This window comes from Canis lupus, chromosome 12 (genome assembly GCF_048164855.1).
Source record: "Canis lupus baileyi chromosome 12, mCanLup2.hap1, whole genome shotgun sequence".
NCBI classification, from domain to species: Eukaryota; Metazoa; Chordata; class Mammalia; order Carnivora; family Canidae; genus Canis; species Canis lupus.
The window spans coordinates 42,253,493-42,272,953 of NC_132849.1; the positions used below are offsets into that span (position 1 = coordinate 42,253,493).

A 19,461-nucleotide genomic window follows, 5' to 3' on the forward strand; every position below is an offset into this window, starting at 1 on the left:
TTAATTCCACATGAATGAAATCAGATGATAATTGGCTTTCTCTGATTGAGTTATTTCACTTAGCACAATACCCTCATTCTATTCATGTCATTGCAAATGGTAAGATTTCATTTTTTTAGATGGCTAATATTCCATTGTGTGTATATATATGTGTGTGTGTGTGTATATATATATATATAGATGTGTGATATATATATATATCACATCTTCTTTATCCATTCATATGTTGATGAAAATCTAGATGTTCCATAGTTTGGCTATTGTGGACATAGTTTGGCTATTGCGGACATTGCTGCTATAAACATTGGGGTGCACCAATGTTTGTATCTTTGGGGATCACCATGTTTGTATCTTTGGGGTAAATAACCAGTAGTGCAATTGCCGGGTTGTAGGGTAGTTCTATTTTTAAGTTTTGAGGAACCTTTACACTGTTTTCCAGAGTGGTTGTACCAGCTTGCATTCCCACTAGCAGTATAAGAGTGTTCCCCTTTTTCCACATCCTCACCAATATTTGTTGTTTCCTGACTTGTTAATTTTAGCCATTCTGACTTGTGTGAGGTGGTAACTCATTGTGGTTTTGATGTGTATTTTCCTGATGCCAAATGATATGGAGCATTTTTTCATGTCTGTTGGCCATTTGTATGTCTTCTTTGGAGAGAAGTCTGTTCATGTCTTCTGCCCATTTCCTGACCAGATTATTTGTTCTTTGGGTGTTGAGTTTAAGTTCTTTATAGATTTTGGATACTAGCCCTTTATCTGATAAGACATTTGCAAATATATTCTCCCATTCTGTAGGTTGTCTTTTGGTTTGGTTGATTGTTTCCTTTGCTGTGCAAAGGTTTTTTATCTTGATTAAGTCCCAATAGTTCATTTTTGCTTTTATTTCCCAAAATAACCTATTTTTTATTTTTAGTGTCTTTCTGTTTTATCTTAATAGAATCTGGCATCAAGAAAACTTACCTTATATATTATTCTATGTGAAAAGAGGTACCATTTTTAACATATTTAAAATTATTTAAATTTTATAGCATACAGTTTGCATTTCAATCTTGGGAACTTGAAATTTCACATACTTTGTTTAATGGAAATTATTATTCAGCTCCAAATGTTATTAACATATTTTGGAATATGCACACTGTCCTTTCCCAATTTATTTCTGATCTCTTAGACCAGAGAAACATACTAAAGTAGAAATACTTACTATAGAAGTAGGCTGCTCTGAAAAACAGAAATGACAATTTTAAATTATTGTGGTATATTAAAACATCAACATTGCAGTATACAAGTTGTATTCATGGTAACCATCAGGGTTAATAGTCTACCCTTACATATATAAAAAATGAAATATCAGAAGCACATTAAAAACAAGACAAGAGAAATTACATAAAGAGAAAACAGAGATTACCTATATAAAGTATTTAAAAAATCTTACCTCCTCACAGCATCGCCTGCTTACAATAGCCCTATAGTCAATTCTATCCCAGAGTTGGTCCCTTAACTTTAAGAAATTAGGGAACAATTTTCTCCAGTTTTTCCCTAAAGCCCATGGAAAAATTTCATATTTGGATTCTTCTTCATCTTCTTCAACTGTGTTAGCCAGATACCTAACAAAAAAGACCAATAACTCAAAAAAGAAATAGGAAAAGGACAGGAACAGGCAGTTCACACACACATACATACACAGAAAATCACTTGTAAACACATAAAAGATGTTCAACCTTACTCATAATTAAGGAAATGTAGATAAAAAATAGAAATACAGTGAATTTTACCTTGTTGAGTTCTGGATATTTTTGTATTCCTATAAATCTTGAACTTTGTTCTGAGATGCAGTTAAGTTACTTGGAAACAGTGTGATCCTTTCAGGTCTTGCTTTTATGATTTGTTAGGAGGATCTGGAGCAATGTTCAGACTGGGGCTAATTATTCCCCACTACTGATGTAAGACATTCCTGAGTACTGTACTCAATATCCTGTGAATTATGAGTTTTTTTCAGTCTGGCTAGTGAGAACAAGCACTATTTCCAGTCCTGGGGAAATGTTAAGCATTGTTCCCTCTAATCCTTTCTTATGATCTTTCCCCTCACCCAAGTAGTTTCCTTATAGATATATGGAAATCCATATCCTCCTAAACACTTGAGGGGGATTGGGCATATACAGAAGCAGGAAAACATGACCCAAAATAAAAAGAATCCTCAATCAAAACTGATACATGTTAGAAATAACAGACATTAAACAGACAAGGACATTAAAACAGTTGTATTTATTCCAGATGTTCAAAAAGATAAGGAGACACATTCAAAGTGTACTTCTAGAGATGAAAACTACATGTACAATGAAAAATACATAGAGTAGGATTAATAGACTAAATATTGCAGAAGAAAAGATTTGTGCACTGAAGGCAGCAATATAAACTATCCAAAATGAAACACACACACACGAAAAGAAACAAAAATAATAGAGCATGGTGAAACTGGAGTCCCTAATGAACGTTGGGTGGACAAAAAAATTTGAAGAAACAATGGCTGAAAAATTTTGAAATTTGATTAAAACTATAAAAATACTAAGAAGCTCAATGAAAAAAAATATGCTCAAAGCACAAAATATAAATAAAATTACACCAATGCACATCATAATCAAATTCTTCAGAACCAGTGATGAAAAAAATCTTAAGAGCAGCCAGGCAAAAAAAAAAAAAAAAAAAGAAAGAAAGAAAAAAAGTTAGATAACACAGAAACACAGATACAGATAGAAATTTTCCACTAGAAACAATGAAAACCCTATAGATGACTTTCCAAGAAAAATAGACAACTTACAATAAAAAAATTACAAAACACCTAAAAGAACAAGGCACCATCAACAGAAATAGACCCTGAAGTGTGAAGAAACTGAAGTAGACAGACATTAAAGGATAAAAGATCGTAAAAGCATAATAAAGGAAGGCAAATGATCCTAAGTGGAAAGTTTGAGATGCAAGAAGGAATAGTAAGCAAAGATATAAATATGTGGGTAAATCTAAATAAATATTTGATGTATAAAACAATGACAATAATATGTCTCTAACTTTTTGGAGGGCTTCCTGTAGGGCTTCCTGTAGAACTACAGAATTGTAAAACAAGAGAATATAAGTTGAGAAGGGGGTGACTGGAGTTAAAATACTTAAAGTTCTTGATTAAAAAATAACTGGGATAGAGCTTCCTGGTGGATGAACACATGGAGATCAGATACACTGAGAGGGTATGGAAGCTCTATGCCCTTTCCCCATACACTGCCCTATGCATCTTCAATCTGGCTGTTCTTGAGTTATATCCTTTTATAACAAAACTGGTTATCTAGTAAGTTAAAAAAATAAGTAATTGGGATAACTGCTAAAAAAACAGATATAGACTGCATAATTTCCAAACAAGTAGAGGAAAAAAGAATAAAAAAATAAAAATTTAAAAAAATCTCAATGAAAAAGATAAAAATGGAGTGGGAAAGAAGAAACAGAAAAAGTGGGACATAAAGACAAGATAGCAAGATAGTAAAAAAAAAAAAAGGAAAAAGAAAAAGAAAATATGTAAGCAATAATAGAATATTATTCTGCAGTGAAAATGAACCAGACCTACACACGTCAATATTAACAAATTTCAAAATCATAAAGCAAAAGAAGGAAGTTACAGGAGAACAGTGCATATGATTATTTTACATACAGATTAAAAACAGGAAAAACTAAACAATATATTATTTAGAGGTTTATACATAAAATATAGAAAATCAAGAAAATTACTATCTGTGGGAAGAAGCGGGACTAACTGGGAAACTGTACTGTGAGCTTCTAAGATTCTGGCAATGTTCTATTCTTAAGCTGAGTCATGGGTACACGAATATTTGTTTTGCCTTTTTCTTCAACAAACATACATATACATACTCCATACACTCCCTTTGTAGATTTCACATTAGAAATTTTTAAAAGGCACAGAAGTATATAGTACACTTCTATTCAGGTAATATATACACTAGGTCATGTACACAAAGTTATTTCTAGACAGATACATGTGAAACGTTAATGGTCCTCGAAGAAGGATGCTAAGGCCTTGAGATATGAGGGAGACTTACTTTAAATTGTATACTCACTTATGTCCTTTAAAAAAACTATATGCATATTCAATTTAGTTATATTAATATAAACTTAGCACCTATTACTTTAACTTCCCTTAAAATATCTGTACATATTTTAATATTACCTTAATATAAAGCACCTCATTGCTTAACCCATTCAGTTACATGAATTATATAATGTCCTCTGTGAAATTACATCAAGTAATTTCTTACTTTATTATCCCTGATGGGGCTTAGTTAAGGGTAGACAGAAGCCAGAGGTTGGCCTTTTAGCATGCCTGTTGACTAAGGGAAACATAGAAAATCTATAATCAGAACTCCATTGTGATTCTATTCTAGATTAACAATTTTTCAGGATCAGTGTGATAAAATATCTATATTGTATACATATAAGTCAACTTCTAATCTGAAATAGATTTTCTTGGAGCAGAGTCCATTTTTTTTTGGTGTAATAGTTAATTATGTTTATCCAAATAAAGAATTAAGAACATCCATATGTTAAAGGGTGCAAAAAAAAAAAGTTAGAGACACATTCCTTGCTTTTAAGAAGCCTACAGTCAAGTAGAAGAGGCAACTAAGTATGGAACAAACAACTGTGCAAGAGAATATGGAATAATAACAATAAAAGTTCAGAGTGTTATAAGAATATATAGGAGAGAAAAGGACCTGAGTGAGAATTGTGGCTGAGAAAATACTTAATAAGAACTATTGAGTCAGGCTATAAAAAAAGTATGACTAGATACAAAATGGAAGTTATAATCCATGTTATTTTTAACACGGAATTTATTATACCATTTGCAATACAACTGCACATACTACTATATAGTGTAAGCTGACACAGTGCTTCACTGGTAATAACATTACTAAAACATCAAATAAATCCAATTTCGGGAATCTGGTAAGAATTAAAACTAAAGCTTCCTTTGGTTTGTTTTTAATTTTCAAGTGGGGAAAAAACTACAAAATAGATATTGCATGAACATTCAGATACAATATAATACTAAAGAGACATGTAAACAGCAATGTAACTTAGTGGTTAATCACTGAATTTGGCCATTGGCAAGTCACACCTGAATTTGCATCCCAGCTCTGCCACTACTAACTTTTGTAAGATTGAGAAGTACTTTTCTTCCTAAGTCTCAATTTCCCCAACTGTAAAATGAAGATAATTAAATAATGTATCTCATAGAGAAGATTTAAGGAGCTTATTTAAAAAAACATTTTTGTGGTGTCTTGCATATAACATTCAATATTAGCTATTACTATTATATTCTCCCAATTTATCAATCATCACCAAATTTTATAGAGTTCATTTTTCCTCCAGCATGGGGAAATGTGTCTTCTGAATAAAATTAGGGATCAGTTTCTTCCAGTCCTATTCCTTGAATCACACTTTGAGTCTGAATTAAAGACTGAGTTAAAACTCATTCATCACTACGAACAGTTGTGCTATTCACCTTATTTTTATATGTAGTTCCCTAGTTAAGTACTTAAAATTATATTCATACATTCCCAACTGCAGTTTTTTATCTAGGTAGTAGGTAGAAAAAGTTTCGAGATTGAGATAGATTTTCTTAAACTACATTGCTTCTAGTAGAATAGATCACAAAGCTAATATGAACTGTCTAACACAAAGTCAATACAAGAACTGGAAAACAAAACTATATTCCTTGGTCAAAGTTCAGTGTGTTAAGTAAGAGTCAGTCGTTACTAAAGGTATCAGTTATGAATAACTTCTATGTTATAGGCATAAACCTACAATCAGTATGTCTACAGCATTTTCCACAAACCGTTTAATGTAAAAGGGCAATGATGATGATTTTTACTATAAATTTACTGGAAGTTTCAGAGAGACTATTTTGGCTTTTAAAACATATCTAAGTTCAAAAGGAGAGAATCTGAGATAATTTATATGGAGCACTTTGAAAAATGAAAAAGTACAATACAAACTTAAGTGGAATACTTAATAACAAATCTTAAGCATACAGCAAGATCAGGTCAATGAAAAGAACATAAAAATACCATATTAAATTAAAAACACTATATCTTCTACATATAAAGGCCTATACAAAGATATATATCAGGTTTTAAAAAGTCTGTTTTATTTTTTTATGAGTCGCAATGTTAACTTTATTTACTTATTTCTTTAAGTAGGCTCTATGCCCAATGTGGGGCCCAAACTCACCACCCCAGAGATCTAGAGTTACATGCTCTACCAACCAAGCCAGCCAGGCGCCCCAAAATAGCCTCTGTTTTAAATTAGATATCATACATATATTATGAATAAGTACCACAAAAATCACTTATAGAAAGCATACTTACAGAGCAATAAAGAAATTTATCCTGGTATGCTCATTTATAGTAAATTTAGCTCTCTTGAAATAAACAAAGGTCATAGCCAAAAGATACTATAGGGAAAAAAGTAAAAGTTAATATTAATGTTTTGTTTTCATAAGTAAAACTGCTTTAAAATAGTTATCTTTAAGATGAAGAATAAACTAAAAATAATACAGCATTATTTATCTTTATTACAGAATTACCTATTTATTTGGGTCCTTATTTTTTGACTTCCTATATGATACAGTGAGAAATAGTTCTGAACCATTTAACATGATTAAGATTAGAATGAACTCCTAAGTTTTATTATTGCCAATATTTTTTGAACCAAAATCTCAATTTTTTCTATCTTAAATTTCAAATCCAAAGAGAAGTTGAAATAATAATTACAAAAACCATACATCCTTGTCCTAGATTCACCAATTGTTAGTATGTTGCCACATTGATTTGATGTATATATCTCTACAAAATTTTTTTCCTGACTCATTAATTGTAGATATCCATACTCACTATTGATTGACTGATTGAAGGGGGAGCAATTTTTAAGTCGAGGTAAAACCGACAAAGTTGCTTATATTTAAAGTTCACAATGTGATGATTTGATATACATATATATTGTGAAATGAACATCAAAATCATAACACATCCATCATCACACAGAATTATCTTTTTTTCTTTTAAGACAACGTAGGATCTAGTCTCTAGCAATTTCATATACTTACTTTTTAAAATAATCTTTTAAAAATAACTTCTAGTCAGAAATTATAACATGGCTCTATTTTCATTGGAAAAAAATTGTTTTAAATGTGTTATTAGAAAGATTTATCAAGTTTGGTATTAGGACCCTATGCCAGGTTCTATCTGTCCAAATTAAAAAGGACTTATAGTACTGATGTATTTGTTTCCCTCTCATAAAATACCTATTTATTCTACCTTCATAGGATTGACTACAAAGGTGAGTCCAAGTTTTCAAGGTAACTTTCAGTAGAGAACTCTTGAAATAGTGTTTTAAGGTATGGTATGCTTGTTAGCTACTTTAAAAGCACTGCCCCCTGCTGTCCAGCAACTTTAATTACCGTAATGCACTTCAAGTTGAAAACTACAACTCCACATGCACTTAATCTGCATAGACAGATATTTTATATGACGGTGTTACTGTTAATTTTTTAAAATGTGACTTTGTGAATATATTTTATTTTATTTTATTTTTTATTTTTATTTATGATAGTCACACAGACTGTGAGAGAGAGAGAGAGAGGCAGAGACATAGGCAGAGGGAGAAGCAGGCTCCATGCACCGGGAGCCCGACGTGGGATTCGATCCTGGGTCTCCAGGATAGCGCCCTGGGCCAAAGGCAGGCGCTAAACCGCTGCACCACCCAGGGATCCCTGTGAATATATTTTAAAAGATCTCATATTTTAGAAGTATATCATGAAAAATTTACGGATAAAATGTTAGGATGTCTGAGATTTGCTTCAAAATAACCCAGTTTTGGGAAGAATTAGAAGAAACAAGCGGAGCCATGAATTGATGTTTATAGTAGCTACATGATAGACACATGGAGGGTATTTGTTCTATTTTCTCTACCTCAAGGTATATATATTTGAAATTTTCCAGAATTAGATTTCCAAAATCCGAAATTAAGAAAACCAAACTCTGATTTTATCTTTGTTACCTTAACTTGAAATAAAAAAGTTCCTATCAATATTAACTTGATGGGTATTTAATCATAAACTAGTCTTCTATTCATCCCTAGCCCATTGGTTGGCACATTAAATTTAAGCGTGATGTGAATTCATGCTGAATCTTCTGATATGACTACCTGGTCTAAGATAGCATTTGCAAAGCTGAAATCATAACTGTCCAGCCAAATCTAAAGAGAATGGAAATACCATGGTCCCTAGTATGTACATGAGCATCAAGATGATCTTTTATGAAACACTGATTCCTAAATAAAGAATATAATAAACTAATTTTACTCTACAAAATTATTGGAATTTGTTTTATCTAAGTTACCTACAAAATATTAAAATGTATAATAGACTTCCTTAGCAGAATGAATGTCAGAATGTTCAGAATATTCTTTCTCTACAGGCTGATAAAAGGTAGTAATTCTGATCAAAACATAGTAAGTCTATACTGATTCTTGTTTTCAATCAAACAAATATAGACTTAAGGTCATTTAAATCTAATAAATAATACTCTACAATTCCTCAAGTATAAAAATGAATCTCTAATGTATGCTAATTTCAAAAATTAATGTGTAAGGATTTCACTTGGAAGGAGCAACACAGGCTAGTTCTTTTCCTAACCTTAATTGATATGACCGAAAATTCTATAAGGTTTTTTAAAAGTTCTGATGGTCTAGTAACATAATAATGCTGTTTAATGATTACATTGTTATCTAATTTACCTTGTCTGCAATTTTACAGCAGCAGTCCATCCACAAGAAATCTTGAATTAAATCGTCATCTACAACAAAAGATAGCTATGACTTGTTTTTTAAAAATAGAATGTTTCCTTTTGAAGAATCAATTTCTAGATAGATTATAAATGATGCTTAGAAAGCAAACAAAAATGGCTGAGTAGTGTTATTTAAAACGCAGTTTGCATTTCTTTGGTGTATTTACCATTGCAAGCATTGCACAAAGAGCTACTGCTTTACTCAGGTTTCCCATCTGATTTGCTCAGAGTGAAGGGGATATGGTGGAATGGTTTGGTTTCCTGACGATCCCAATAGCTCTTAGAGAAAAATATCTTGGGTAATTCTAGATTAGCTCTTTATTACTTTCAAAAATCAACCTTTACTGGTGGAAATGGAACCTGATAAAAGATAATGCAGTTTTTAGTAAATAATGGCTTAATGAATATTATTTGTTTTCTAAAGATGTTTTACTCTTGGGACGCCTGGGTGGCTCAGTAGTTGAGTGTCTTGCCTTTGGTTCAGGTTATGATCTGGAGGCCATGGGATTGAGTCCTGCATGGAGCCTGCTTCTCCTTCTGGCTATGTCTTTGCCTCTCTCTCTCTCATAAATAAATATAAATAAAATCTTTGAAAAAAATATATGTTTTACTCTTTCTACTACTTTCTCCTGATAGCCTCTTATTTATCTCTGTCCAATTATCTATTATCCAAACGTCAATAAAAATGTCTATATAGGGATCCCTGGGTGGCGCAGCGGTTTGGCGCCTGCCTTTGGCCCAGGGCGCGATCCCGGAGACCCGGGATCGAATCCCACATCGGGTTCCCGGTGCCATGGAGCCTGCTTCTCCCTCTGCCTATGTCTCTGCCTCTCTCTCTCTCTCTCTCTCTGTGACTATCATAAATAAATAAAAATTTTAAAAAAAAGTCTATATAAAGAAGATTCACAATTTATTAGCTATTTATAATTAACATTTAATTTTAGAAAAACAGTATTGACAAAAGATCAACAAAAATATTTTTAAAATATGTAAAAAGTAGGTCAAAAATACTTATTCAATTTTAAAAGGCTAAAATATATAATCCCTAAATATGAGTAGTTGTCAGAATATAATCTGAGAAAATCTGCTTTTGCCCATTCCCCTCTTCAAGTTATATAACAAACAAAACATACTTCTTTACACTGATTTTTACATCCTAGAAATATCATCAATATGGTCAAATATATGGAAGGTTCCAAGAATAAGTACTCGTTTTCTTAGACTAATTAATTTCTGCCTTAATTCTATTCTTAAAAAGAAAACTCTATGTCAAACGTGGGGTTGTAACTCACAATTCCAAGAGTCAGATGCATGCCCTGATTGAGCCAGCCAGGCACCCAACTATTTCTTAAATTACACACGGTAGAGCCAGGTATTTTCTCTTATTTCTCATGATCAGTTATGAACAATAAAAATGTTCATGGGTAATAGTTTTGCACTAGTCTTTTTTTTTTTAAAGATTTTATTTATTCATGAGAAACAGAGAAAGAGGCAGAGACACAGGCAGACAGAGAAGCAGGCTCCATGCAGTGAGCCTGACTAGGGACTCCATCCCGGGACTCCAGGATCATGCCCTGGGCCGAAGGCGGTGCTAAACCGTTGACTACCCAGGCTGCCCAGTTTTGCACTAGTCTTAAAGAGAAAAGGGAAACTTATATTAACAGCATTCTAGATCCTGACAGGAAACATCCTGGTAGTTCAACATTTTCCTACTTATACTACTTACATTTTTTTCTTCTCATCTCATGCTCTTATTTTGCTTTTCTTTAAATCTTAACCAGCTTGTTCTCCTTTTCCTTCTTTCTTTCTCTCTCCCCCCCCCACCTTTTTTTTTTTTTTTTAAGATTTTTGTCTTTTAAGCAGGGTAAACACTCTTGTCCCCAACTCTCTTTTTTTTTTTTTAATTATTTATTCATGAGAGACACAGAGAGAAAGACAGAGACACAGGCAGAGGGAAAAGCAGGCTCCTTGCGGGGAGCCTGACATGGGACCTGATCCCAGGACCCTGGGATCACCTCCTGAGCCAAAGGCAGATGCTCAACTATTCAGCCACCCAAGCATATCATGTCCCCAACTCTCTTAGACACTAATGCCTGTTACCTGGATCTAACAGACTATGATATCTGTTTGACTGGATTCATTCCTATGGATATATACCAGAATTCGTCTACCCACTCTTTAATCTGTCTACCTTACCTTAAAAAAAAAATCTAAAAAAAAAAACCTTCCCTTTCTTGGCTAATGGAAGTAATATAAAGGGGAGCCTGGGTGGCTCAGTTAGTTAAGCATCTGCCTTTGGCTCAGGTCATGATCCCAGGATCCTGCGGTTGAGCCTGGTATTGGGCTTCCTGCTGAGTGGGGAATCTGCTTGTTGAAGTTTGTTAAGAATTTTTTTTTTTAAGATTTTATTTATTTATTCATGAGAGACACAGAGAGAGAGAGAGAGAGAGGCACAGACACAGGCAGAAGGAGTAGCAGGCTCCATGGAGGGAGCCTGACATGGGGCTGGATCCCGACGTGGGGCTGGATCCCGGTTCTCCAGGATCGTATCCCGGGCTGAAGGTGGCACTAAACCCCTGGGCCACCAGGGCTGCCCTTGTTAAGAAATTTGTCAGCAATGTCTTATGATGCTGTCTTACTGACATTCCAAATCACTGCTTATTATCTGAACAAATAAATTTAAGATCATTTTCATTATAGGAACATGATGATAAAGGGTAATTTTTAACAATATTCCCCATATGTGGAGTGCCTGGCTGGCTCAATTGGAAGAGCACGCAACTCCTGATCTTGGGGTCAGGTCATGATCCCATAGTCCCAGGACTGAGCCCCACATGAGGCTCCCTGCTCAGCGGGGAACTGGGCTCCCTGCTCAAAGGGAGTCAGCTTCTTCCTCTGACCCTCCCTTCTCTTGTGTTCTCTTTCAAATAAATAAATAAAATATTTAAAAAAACAAAAAGCAACCCAAATAAAACAAAAACAAATTGGTTGGAGACAGAGAATCTAACATAGAAAATAACATGCTCTTAGATTATTATGAAAAGAATAAAGTAGATCTTTGGATTCTCTTATTTTTTAAGTACTTTACAATTACCACTATTAAAATATTTTAAACCTACCAAATAATTTAAAGAAAGCAGTCATTTCCTGACGCTGTATAACTAGACAGGGTCCTTTGGGGCGTTTAGACTTGTTGGTATTATGTGCATTTTTTTCAGATGCTGGCCAACTATCTTTAAAAATAGGACGCTTCAGGTTAATGGGTTTTTTAGGCTGATGTGATCTATTTGACCCTGATTTTACATGAACAGTGACAGTAGGTGGTGTCTTACAACACAGCTGATTATGTCTCATTTTGCTTTCCCAAGATTCCTGTAAAAACAAAACATGTAATTATTTACCACACTCTTATTCATTTTTATATAAAAACAACTAATTGGATGACATTACCAGATGCATTCATATAAAATGTTACTGAACTTGCTACTAAAATGTTATTTGTTACAGTGACCCACATAAGAAATTGCTTTTAGAATTCAGTGCTAAGAAATGCTGTTTCCTTTGGATAATTGATATACCTTCTCTTCCCAATAATAAGATCCTGTATACCATTTTGCTTTGACTAGGGACTCCTAAATCAAATTTGAAAGTTAATTATAGGAACTATGCTGAGTCTATAATATATTTGTGATATTCTTTTTTCCTAATATGTTTAATTTTGCTTCCATTGACATAGTTTTGTCTTATGGTTATTATATGCCACTTCAAATTTTTTATAGAACAAGGCAAACTATTTCCAGAACTAAATTATTATCATATCAAGTCTTATATTGAAAGCAATCCCCCCACCACACACAAAACATTTTTTTACTGGGTAATTCCTTGATATGTTACAAAATTCACTTATTCAACAAGCATTTACTGGTATTTACTGAAAAATCAAAGACATTTTTAGCAAAGAAATGTAGGGTATATGTCCTTTGAGAGATTCTTGTAAATTGATCACTCTAATTTTTAAAGTTGTGAGTATATGACCATATTATCTGAGTGACTGATTATAAGTGTATATGAATGTACAGTGTTATAATCCAATAAAATCAGAAACAAAATTAATTCATCAATATTTAACAATATGCACGATCACTACCATTTGGTGGTAATTAGTTCACATAATTACTAGTTAGTATTACTTTTGTGGTCAAAGTACTTACAGGTGACAGGAAATGGAGGCATGCATAGACAAAGCATGAAACTACTCTAAGACCCTAATGAGAACCTCTGAATCCATAACTCACAGTGACCCAGGCAGCCATGCCTCCCTTGGTGTTCAAGGAGTTAGGTACAGATTCTCCTTCCTGACCCTCAGAAACTTCCCTGCTGAAGGAAGGAATGGAAAGTAAGATTGGATATATAAGGGCTAGATCAGCAATGTCCAATATAGTGTGAGCCACATATGTAATTTTATATTTTTAAAGCTTCATTACAGAAGTACAAATAAGCAAAATGAACTGAATTTTAGTAATATATTTTATGTAATCTAGTATACCTAAAATATCATTTTAATGTGTAATCAACATAAGAATTAATGATATTTTACATACTTTATTTTTCACACTAAGTTTTTGAAATCTGGTGTGTATTTACATTTACAGTATATCTCAATTCAGCTGCTAAATTTCTAACAGAGTGAAATGTAGTCTTTTTTTTTTTTTTTAGTGAAATGTAGTCTTACCAAAACAGTAGTAAGTAAAAATATTTTACACTCTTTCAGTACTTTAAGTAAAAATTCTTCAGTTGCACCATCCACATTTCAATTGCTCATCAGCCACATGTAGCTAGTTGCTACCATATGAGACAGCAGAGGGCTAGATACTGAAGAACTAGGCAGAGGAAATTATATTCAATCAATTCTATAATTGCTTCTCCTCCGTTTCACTTCCCTCCCTCATCTTTCTTCTTAGATCCTAAGGTCCAACCAAACTGAAGACAGTTCTGGAGTCGGAGTTGGTGGTGTTACAAACTCCAGAGAAAAAGGAATGGGTGATAACTGAACCTTGAGACTTCTATAAAAACTTTCTGCTATTTCCAACCCACCTCCTCAGGGAGACAGCTCGAGGTCTCATCTGCATCTTCCCTCCCCCCCACCCCAAAGTAAGAGCAGCCTTATGATCTAGACGGAAAAAATTGATATCAGGCTTCTCAAACTGGGGTGAGGTGTCTAAGCTCGGGGGTGGGAAGTACCAGAATACAGAAGAACTATGGCATATCTCCCAGGAGGTAAGTTTTATTCAATATTAAGTAAATAACTTAAAAGTGTTATTTTAGACAACCATGGATATACTGTGAAATAAAATGCAAATATTATCATATAAATAGATATATATGTTCACAGTATAGGCATTACACTATTACACTAAACCCTTATGTGTTGGGATAGTTCACATAAAATTTGAAGAGATAAAGAACTGCTGAAATTCCCCAAATAGAGAGATTCATTGAAGTTAATCAGCAAACACTGGCAGGAAAGTTACAGAGGAACTTAAGGAGAGAAGCTATCAATGCTCTACTCTTGGTCATATTCTACCTTGAGGTAGTTTTAAATTTTGCTCTTTATTTAGATATACTGAGAGAATAGAGTTCTCATAGCAAGAGGAAAAGAATGCAAGGCAAATAAAAAATTATAAGCCATTACAAGAGGCACCTGGGTGGCTAAGTCAGTTAAACATCTGCCTTTGGCTCAGGCTGGATCCCCAGGGTCCTGGGATCCAGCCGTTCTTTCGGCTCCTGCCTCAGCCAGGAGGAGTCTGCTTCTCCCTCTCCTGCTGCAGCTCCCCCTGCTTGTTCTCTGTCTCAAGCACTCTCTCTCTCTCAGATAAATAAATAAATAAATAAATAAATAAATAAATAGCCATTTCAGGAAAAGGTAAGAGAGAAGGGGAAACTAGGAGAAACTATGCTTATATGGCAAAATCCTTTAATGAGTTTTTACATGGGTTCCACCGACATGAAAAAAAATCATAACAGAATTCACACTTCAATAGGATGTCTGGGATTTTTTGTTTTTGTTTGTAAATAGACCACAGCCAATCTAGAAGCATCTGAAATAATTTCTTTTCTCTAGAGATAGTAACATAAAGAGTTTTAGGGGTGGTGGTCCACAGAATCATACAATAGAAGTAGTATTTGGGGACTCATCTGCCTATATGAAATATCTAATTGCAATATCCAATGGCAATTCAGGGCAGGAAGGGAAACCTTAAATTCCTTATAATTTTAGTCTCATAATGAGCACTTAATATATGCCAGACATTGTGCTAAAAGTTTTACATATTTTCTCATTTAATCCTCAGAATATTTCTATAAAAGAGGCATTATCTTATCCTTATTTTCTAGATGAGAAATTTGAGGTTTAGGGAAGAAGAAATTTGCCTGTGGACACATAATTAGCGAGTGATAAAGTTAGGACTTGATCTGGTATTGTTTGACACTAAAGTCCCATATACTCTAACCACCATTTTAAAATCAGGTTTGTTTTTTTTTATTTAAGATTTTATTTATTTATTCATGAGAGACAGAGAGAGAAGCAGAGACACAGGCAGAGGGAAAAGCAGACTTGCTGCACAGACCCCAGGACCCCAGGATCATGACCTGAGCCAAAGGCAGATGCTTAACTACTGAGCCACCCAGGTGCCCTTAAAAACCAGTTATAAAAATTAAGTGAATTCATGCGTAAAATACATGACACATGGTGAGCAGTCCAATATTACTGTCATCTTGCCAGGAAAACAAAGCCAGTTCATGAGCTTACGCTTTATAAAAATTTAAGTCTAGCATTTGCATTGTAAATGTGCACAATACATTGTGACTTAATGGTTAAATAAGCCATTGTTTTAGGGAAGACGGATGGGCTTATCACCTTTTTACTAAAATAAAATGACTCTTAAAAAAGGATCCTTATATTTTTAAATGACTACAGCATTTTTCTCTATCAGAACCACAAAATTTAAGTTGTTAAAAGAACAAGATAGCAAATTTAAGAAAAATATTCTGGCAAAATTGCTGGAAGCTTTGATGGGCTATTATCAAATCTCGATTATTTTGATGTTTTAGTTTTTTCTGACTTAATTTATCATCTAATGGTTATAGTATACTTTTAGTCTCAGCCAAGTACTAGGTGCTACAGCATTTGTAAAATTGTACGGCACAGCTGTTTTAACAAGAAATCCAAATCTAATTATAAATCCAACCCAGGGTGCCTAGGTGGCTCAGTCAGTGGCTCCCTTTGGAACAGGTCATGAGCCTCAGGGTCCTGGGATCAAGCCTTGCATCTGTCTCCCTGCTTAGGGAGGAGCCTGCTTCTCTCCCTCTGCCTGCTGCTCTTCCTGCTTATGCTCTTTTTCTCTCTTGTCAAATAAATAAACACAATATATTTAAAAAAGTTAAATAAATCCAACCCATTAGTGAATAAACCAAGTAGTTCAATGAAATGGTGGGAGTAAATGGAAACTAGATTGAACAGAATTATAGGAGTGATATGTTACAAAAGGATGGGCAGGAGGTGTGAACATACCCCCCCTCACCTCTTTTCTAAATGTGGTGACCATTAGAAGAAAATGAACAGCAGCTAAAAGGGACAACAGTCAAAGGACAATTTGTTTTCCTCTTTTCTTTTTTTTTTTTAATTTTGTTTTTCTTTTAAAGACAGGATTCTTAAGTGTTCCTGAAGGCAGAAAAGAAGCCAGTTGGTAGCATATGTTAAAATACTGGAGAATAGACCTTTATTAAGACCTAATTCATTTATTAGGTTTATGACCTAATATTAGCTATATGACCCTAGGCTATTCAAGTCCTGGGAGCACCCATTTCCTTACTTAGGATATTAAGATAATAGAAACACCTGTTTTCTTAGAACCTGGTGCATATTAGTATTCAATAAAATGACCTATTATTAGATGTTAATAATGCATATTTAGGGCAGTCCGGGTGGCTCAGAGGTTTAGCGCCGCCTTCAGCCCAGAGCCCGATCCTGGAGTCCCGGGATCGAGTTCCGCGTTGGGCTCCCTGCATGGAGCCTGCTTCTCCCTCTGCCTGTGTGTCTCTGCCTCTCTCTCTGTCTCTGTGTCTCTCATCAATAAATAAAATCTTTTGAAAAATAATGCATATTTAGTAGAGTTAATGAGTAATGCCTCGCATAGTGCTGAATCCTTAGCAAAAACTCGATATACAGCAGCACTGTTACTGTATCTCTTACAGGTAAGAGAAGCTTTCAAGCAAAGAAGAGTCAGAATATGATGGCCACATTTCATCTCCACCTAATAAATATCATTTAAGTGTTAAACTTTTATTGGTAACAGATCATAAGCACTTCAAGATGGGCTTTTTTTTTTTTTTTTTTTTTTTTTTGTCAGAGAATAAAATTCGTTAACAGGCAGGACCTCAGTTTTAACGTAGCATGGGTGTTTTGGTCTATAAGCGTTCAATCCCTTCACAAGTTTCTTTTTTTTTTTTTTTTAAATCGAAGCTAAAAAAAAAAATAAAAAGGTAAAATAAAAAAATAAAATAAAAAATCGAAGCTGGCTGGCCTGCAGCGGTGGTGGACGTGGAAGGGAAGGACACCTGGAAACTGAGGGAGAAGGGCTCAGGGCCGGGCACTGAGATGCACCAGCTCGGACCTCGGGACCTCGTGACTCTGGGGAAGGCGACGCGCTGAAGCGGATCCACGTGCAAGGGGCGGCCTCCCTCGAGATCCGACCGCGGCACGGCGCCGGCACCGGGAGGATAACGGCGGGCGGGTCGCCGAGTCCCCCGACCCAGCCCCAGCCCCACCCCCACCCCCACGCCGGCGCCTCTGCTGCCCGCAATGACCAGCCGCCCAGGCCCGCGGCCGACCCCGCGCCCTCGAGGCCCCCAGAGCGAGAGCGGCGGACTGAGGGGGCCGCGCCGGCTGCCACCACAGCCGCGCGTCGCCGTCGCCGTCGCCGTCGCCGTCGCCCCGGGCCGCCGGGCTCCCATCTCCAGGCCCCGGGCACCGCGAGGGCGGGCTCGCGTCGCGGCAGGGGCGCCTGAGGGGACTCACGGGCGGAAGCGTGTGGGCAAGGGGCCGCGACGGCCGCCACACCCTCACACACGGTGGGCGACGCGGCCCGCCGCCAGAGCGAGGGAGGGACCGGGCGCAGCCCCAGCTGGAGGGTGGCCGGCGAGGCCCCAGGCCGGGGCGCGAGCGGAAGATACCTGCGGAAACGTGGGGCTGGGGAGCGGGGGCAGGGCCGGCGGCAGCCTCCCTCGGGCGCTCCGGGGCCTTAGGCGGTTGCTCGCCACTCGCTCAGCCGCGCTACCGGCTCAGAGGCCTCCCGCCCACCCCATCGCGGGCCAATCAGCGTACAGAGCCGCCGCCGGGGGCGGGGCCTGCCCGCGTCTGCGCGCGCCGCCCCCCCCCCCAGCTCCAGCTCCAGCTCCAGCTCCAGCTCCAGCTCCAGCTCCAGCTCCAGCTCCAGCTCCAGCTCCAGCTCCAGCTCCAGCTCCAGCTCCAGCTCCAGCGCTCCTGCGCCTGCGCGCCGCCTGCGTGCCGAGCTCCCGCTACCTGCGGACCTTCTACCTGGCCTTGCTGACCCTCCGGGCCGGGTCCTGGAAGAACGCCACCACCCTCCCAGACCTCGCTGGCCCGCCAATTTAGCCCCTTTCCCTTGGACACTCTTGGGTTAGAGCCATTTATTTACGTTCCCGGGTTAGATGGAGTTAGATGGAGACGTCCTGCGGGGCTGGGACTTGAGGTCTTCCCTAAGTCACGTCCACCTCGCAGCACAAGCAGGACACCTTGCACACACGCTGGCAGGTACTAGATAGAGAGACGTCAATCGTACGATGACAAAGAATCAGAAGTGAACTTTGCAGCAGCCATTATAATGCCCATACAATTACTGCTATGTTTAACTATATAATCAGAAGAAGAGAACACTTAAACTAAAAAAGGTGTGAATACCGTGTTAAGGGTGATGTTACACTATTCCATTGAATCTGCTGTTCTAAGCAGTACATTTTTCTACAGGAACCTTTCCATTTTGGTCTCATCGAAGCCCTCGGCCAGGTGCCTGGGATGTAGTGGATGCTTAGTTAACACTTACTGAATGAATAAAAGGATTCTTCATAGCTTTTTTCCCCCTCCTGTGACATCCTTTCTTCACTTCCCTTCCACCACCTGTGGAAGCACGCCAGTATGACAAGATTCATCGGAGCAAGAAATTCTATTTGAAAGATGGTGTTATGTGTTTTGGAGGGAAGGACTATGTATTTGCAAAAGCCGCTGGTGATGCAGAGTGGTAAAATATAAGCTCGGTACACCATAAACATCAGTGGACTATATTACATATTGTGAAACATTTTTATTTTAAATATAGTCCAATACAGAGATGCTCAAATTTTAGTTCACTGTATGGAATTTTAAAAAATTAGAATTCTGATGTAGAAAAAAAAAAAAGCAAACATGCTTCCTCTCCCCCCACACCATTAACATATCATGGCCTTTTTTCCACGTTGCTGCCCTCTTTCTAAAGTCAGTTTTATT

At 36.7% G+C, this 19,461-nt stretch overlaps 1 protein-coding gene across 4 annotated transcripts in view; it reads right to left on the minus strand.

Annotated features, from left to right (window-relative positions):
- SPDYA (speedy/RINGO cell cycle regulator family member A) overlaps nt 1-18,287 on the minus strand; it is a 34,739-nt gene extending 16,452 nt beyond the window's left edge. Inside the window, exons 1-5 of one of the 4 annotated variants that reach the window (XM_072771349.1) lie at nt 18,132-18,287; nt 12,020-12,272; nt 8,851-8,909; nt 6,423-6,508; nt 1,433-1,604 (exon numbers count right to left, since the gene is read on the minus strand). In XM_072771349.1, coding sequence (XP_072627450.1) covers nt 1,433-1,604; nt 6,423-6,508; nt 8,851-8,909; nt 12,020-12,254 — 552 coding nt within the window. In that variant the 5' untranslated portion in view covers nt 12,255-12,272; nt 18,132-18,287. The other 3 variants (XM_072771350.1, XM_072771351.1, XM_072771352.1) reach the window with 3 other exon arrangements.
- Nucleotides 18,288-19,461: the final 1,174 nt, after the last annotated feature.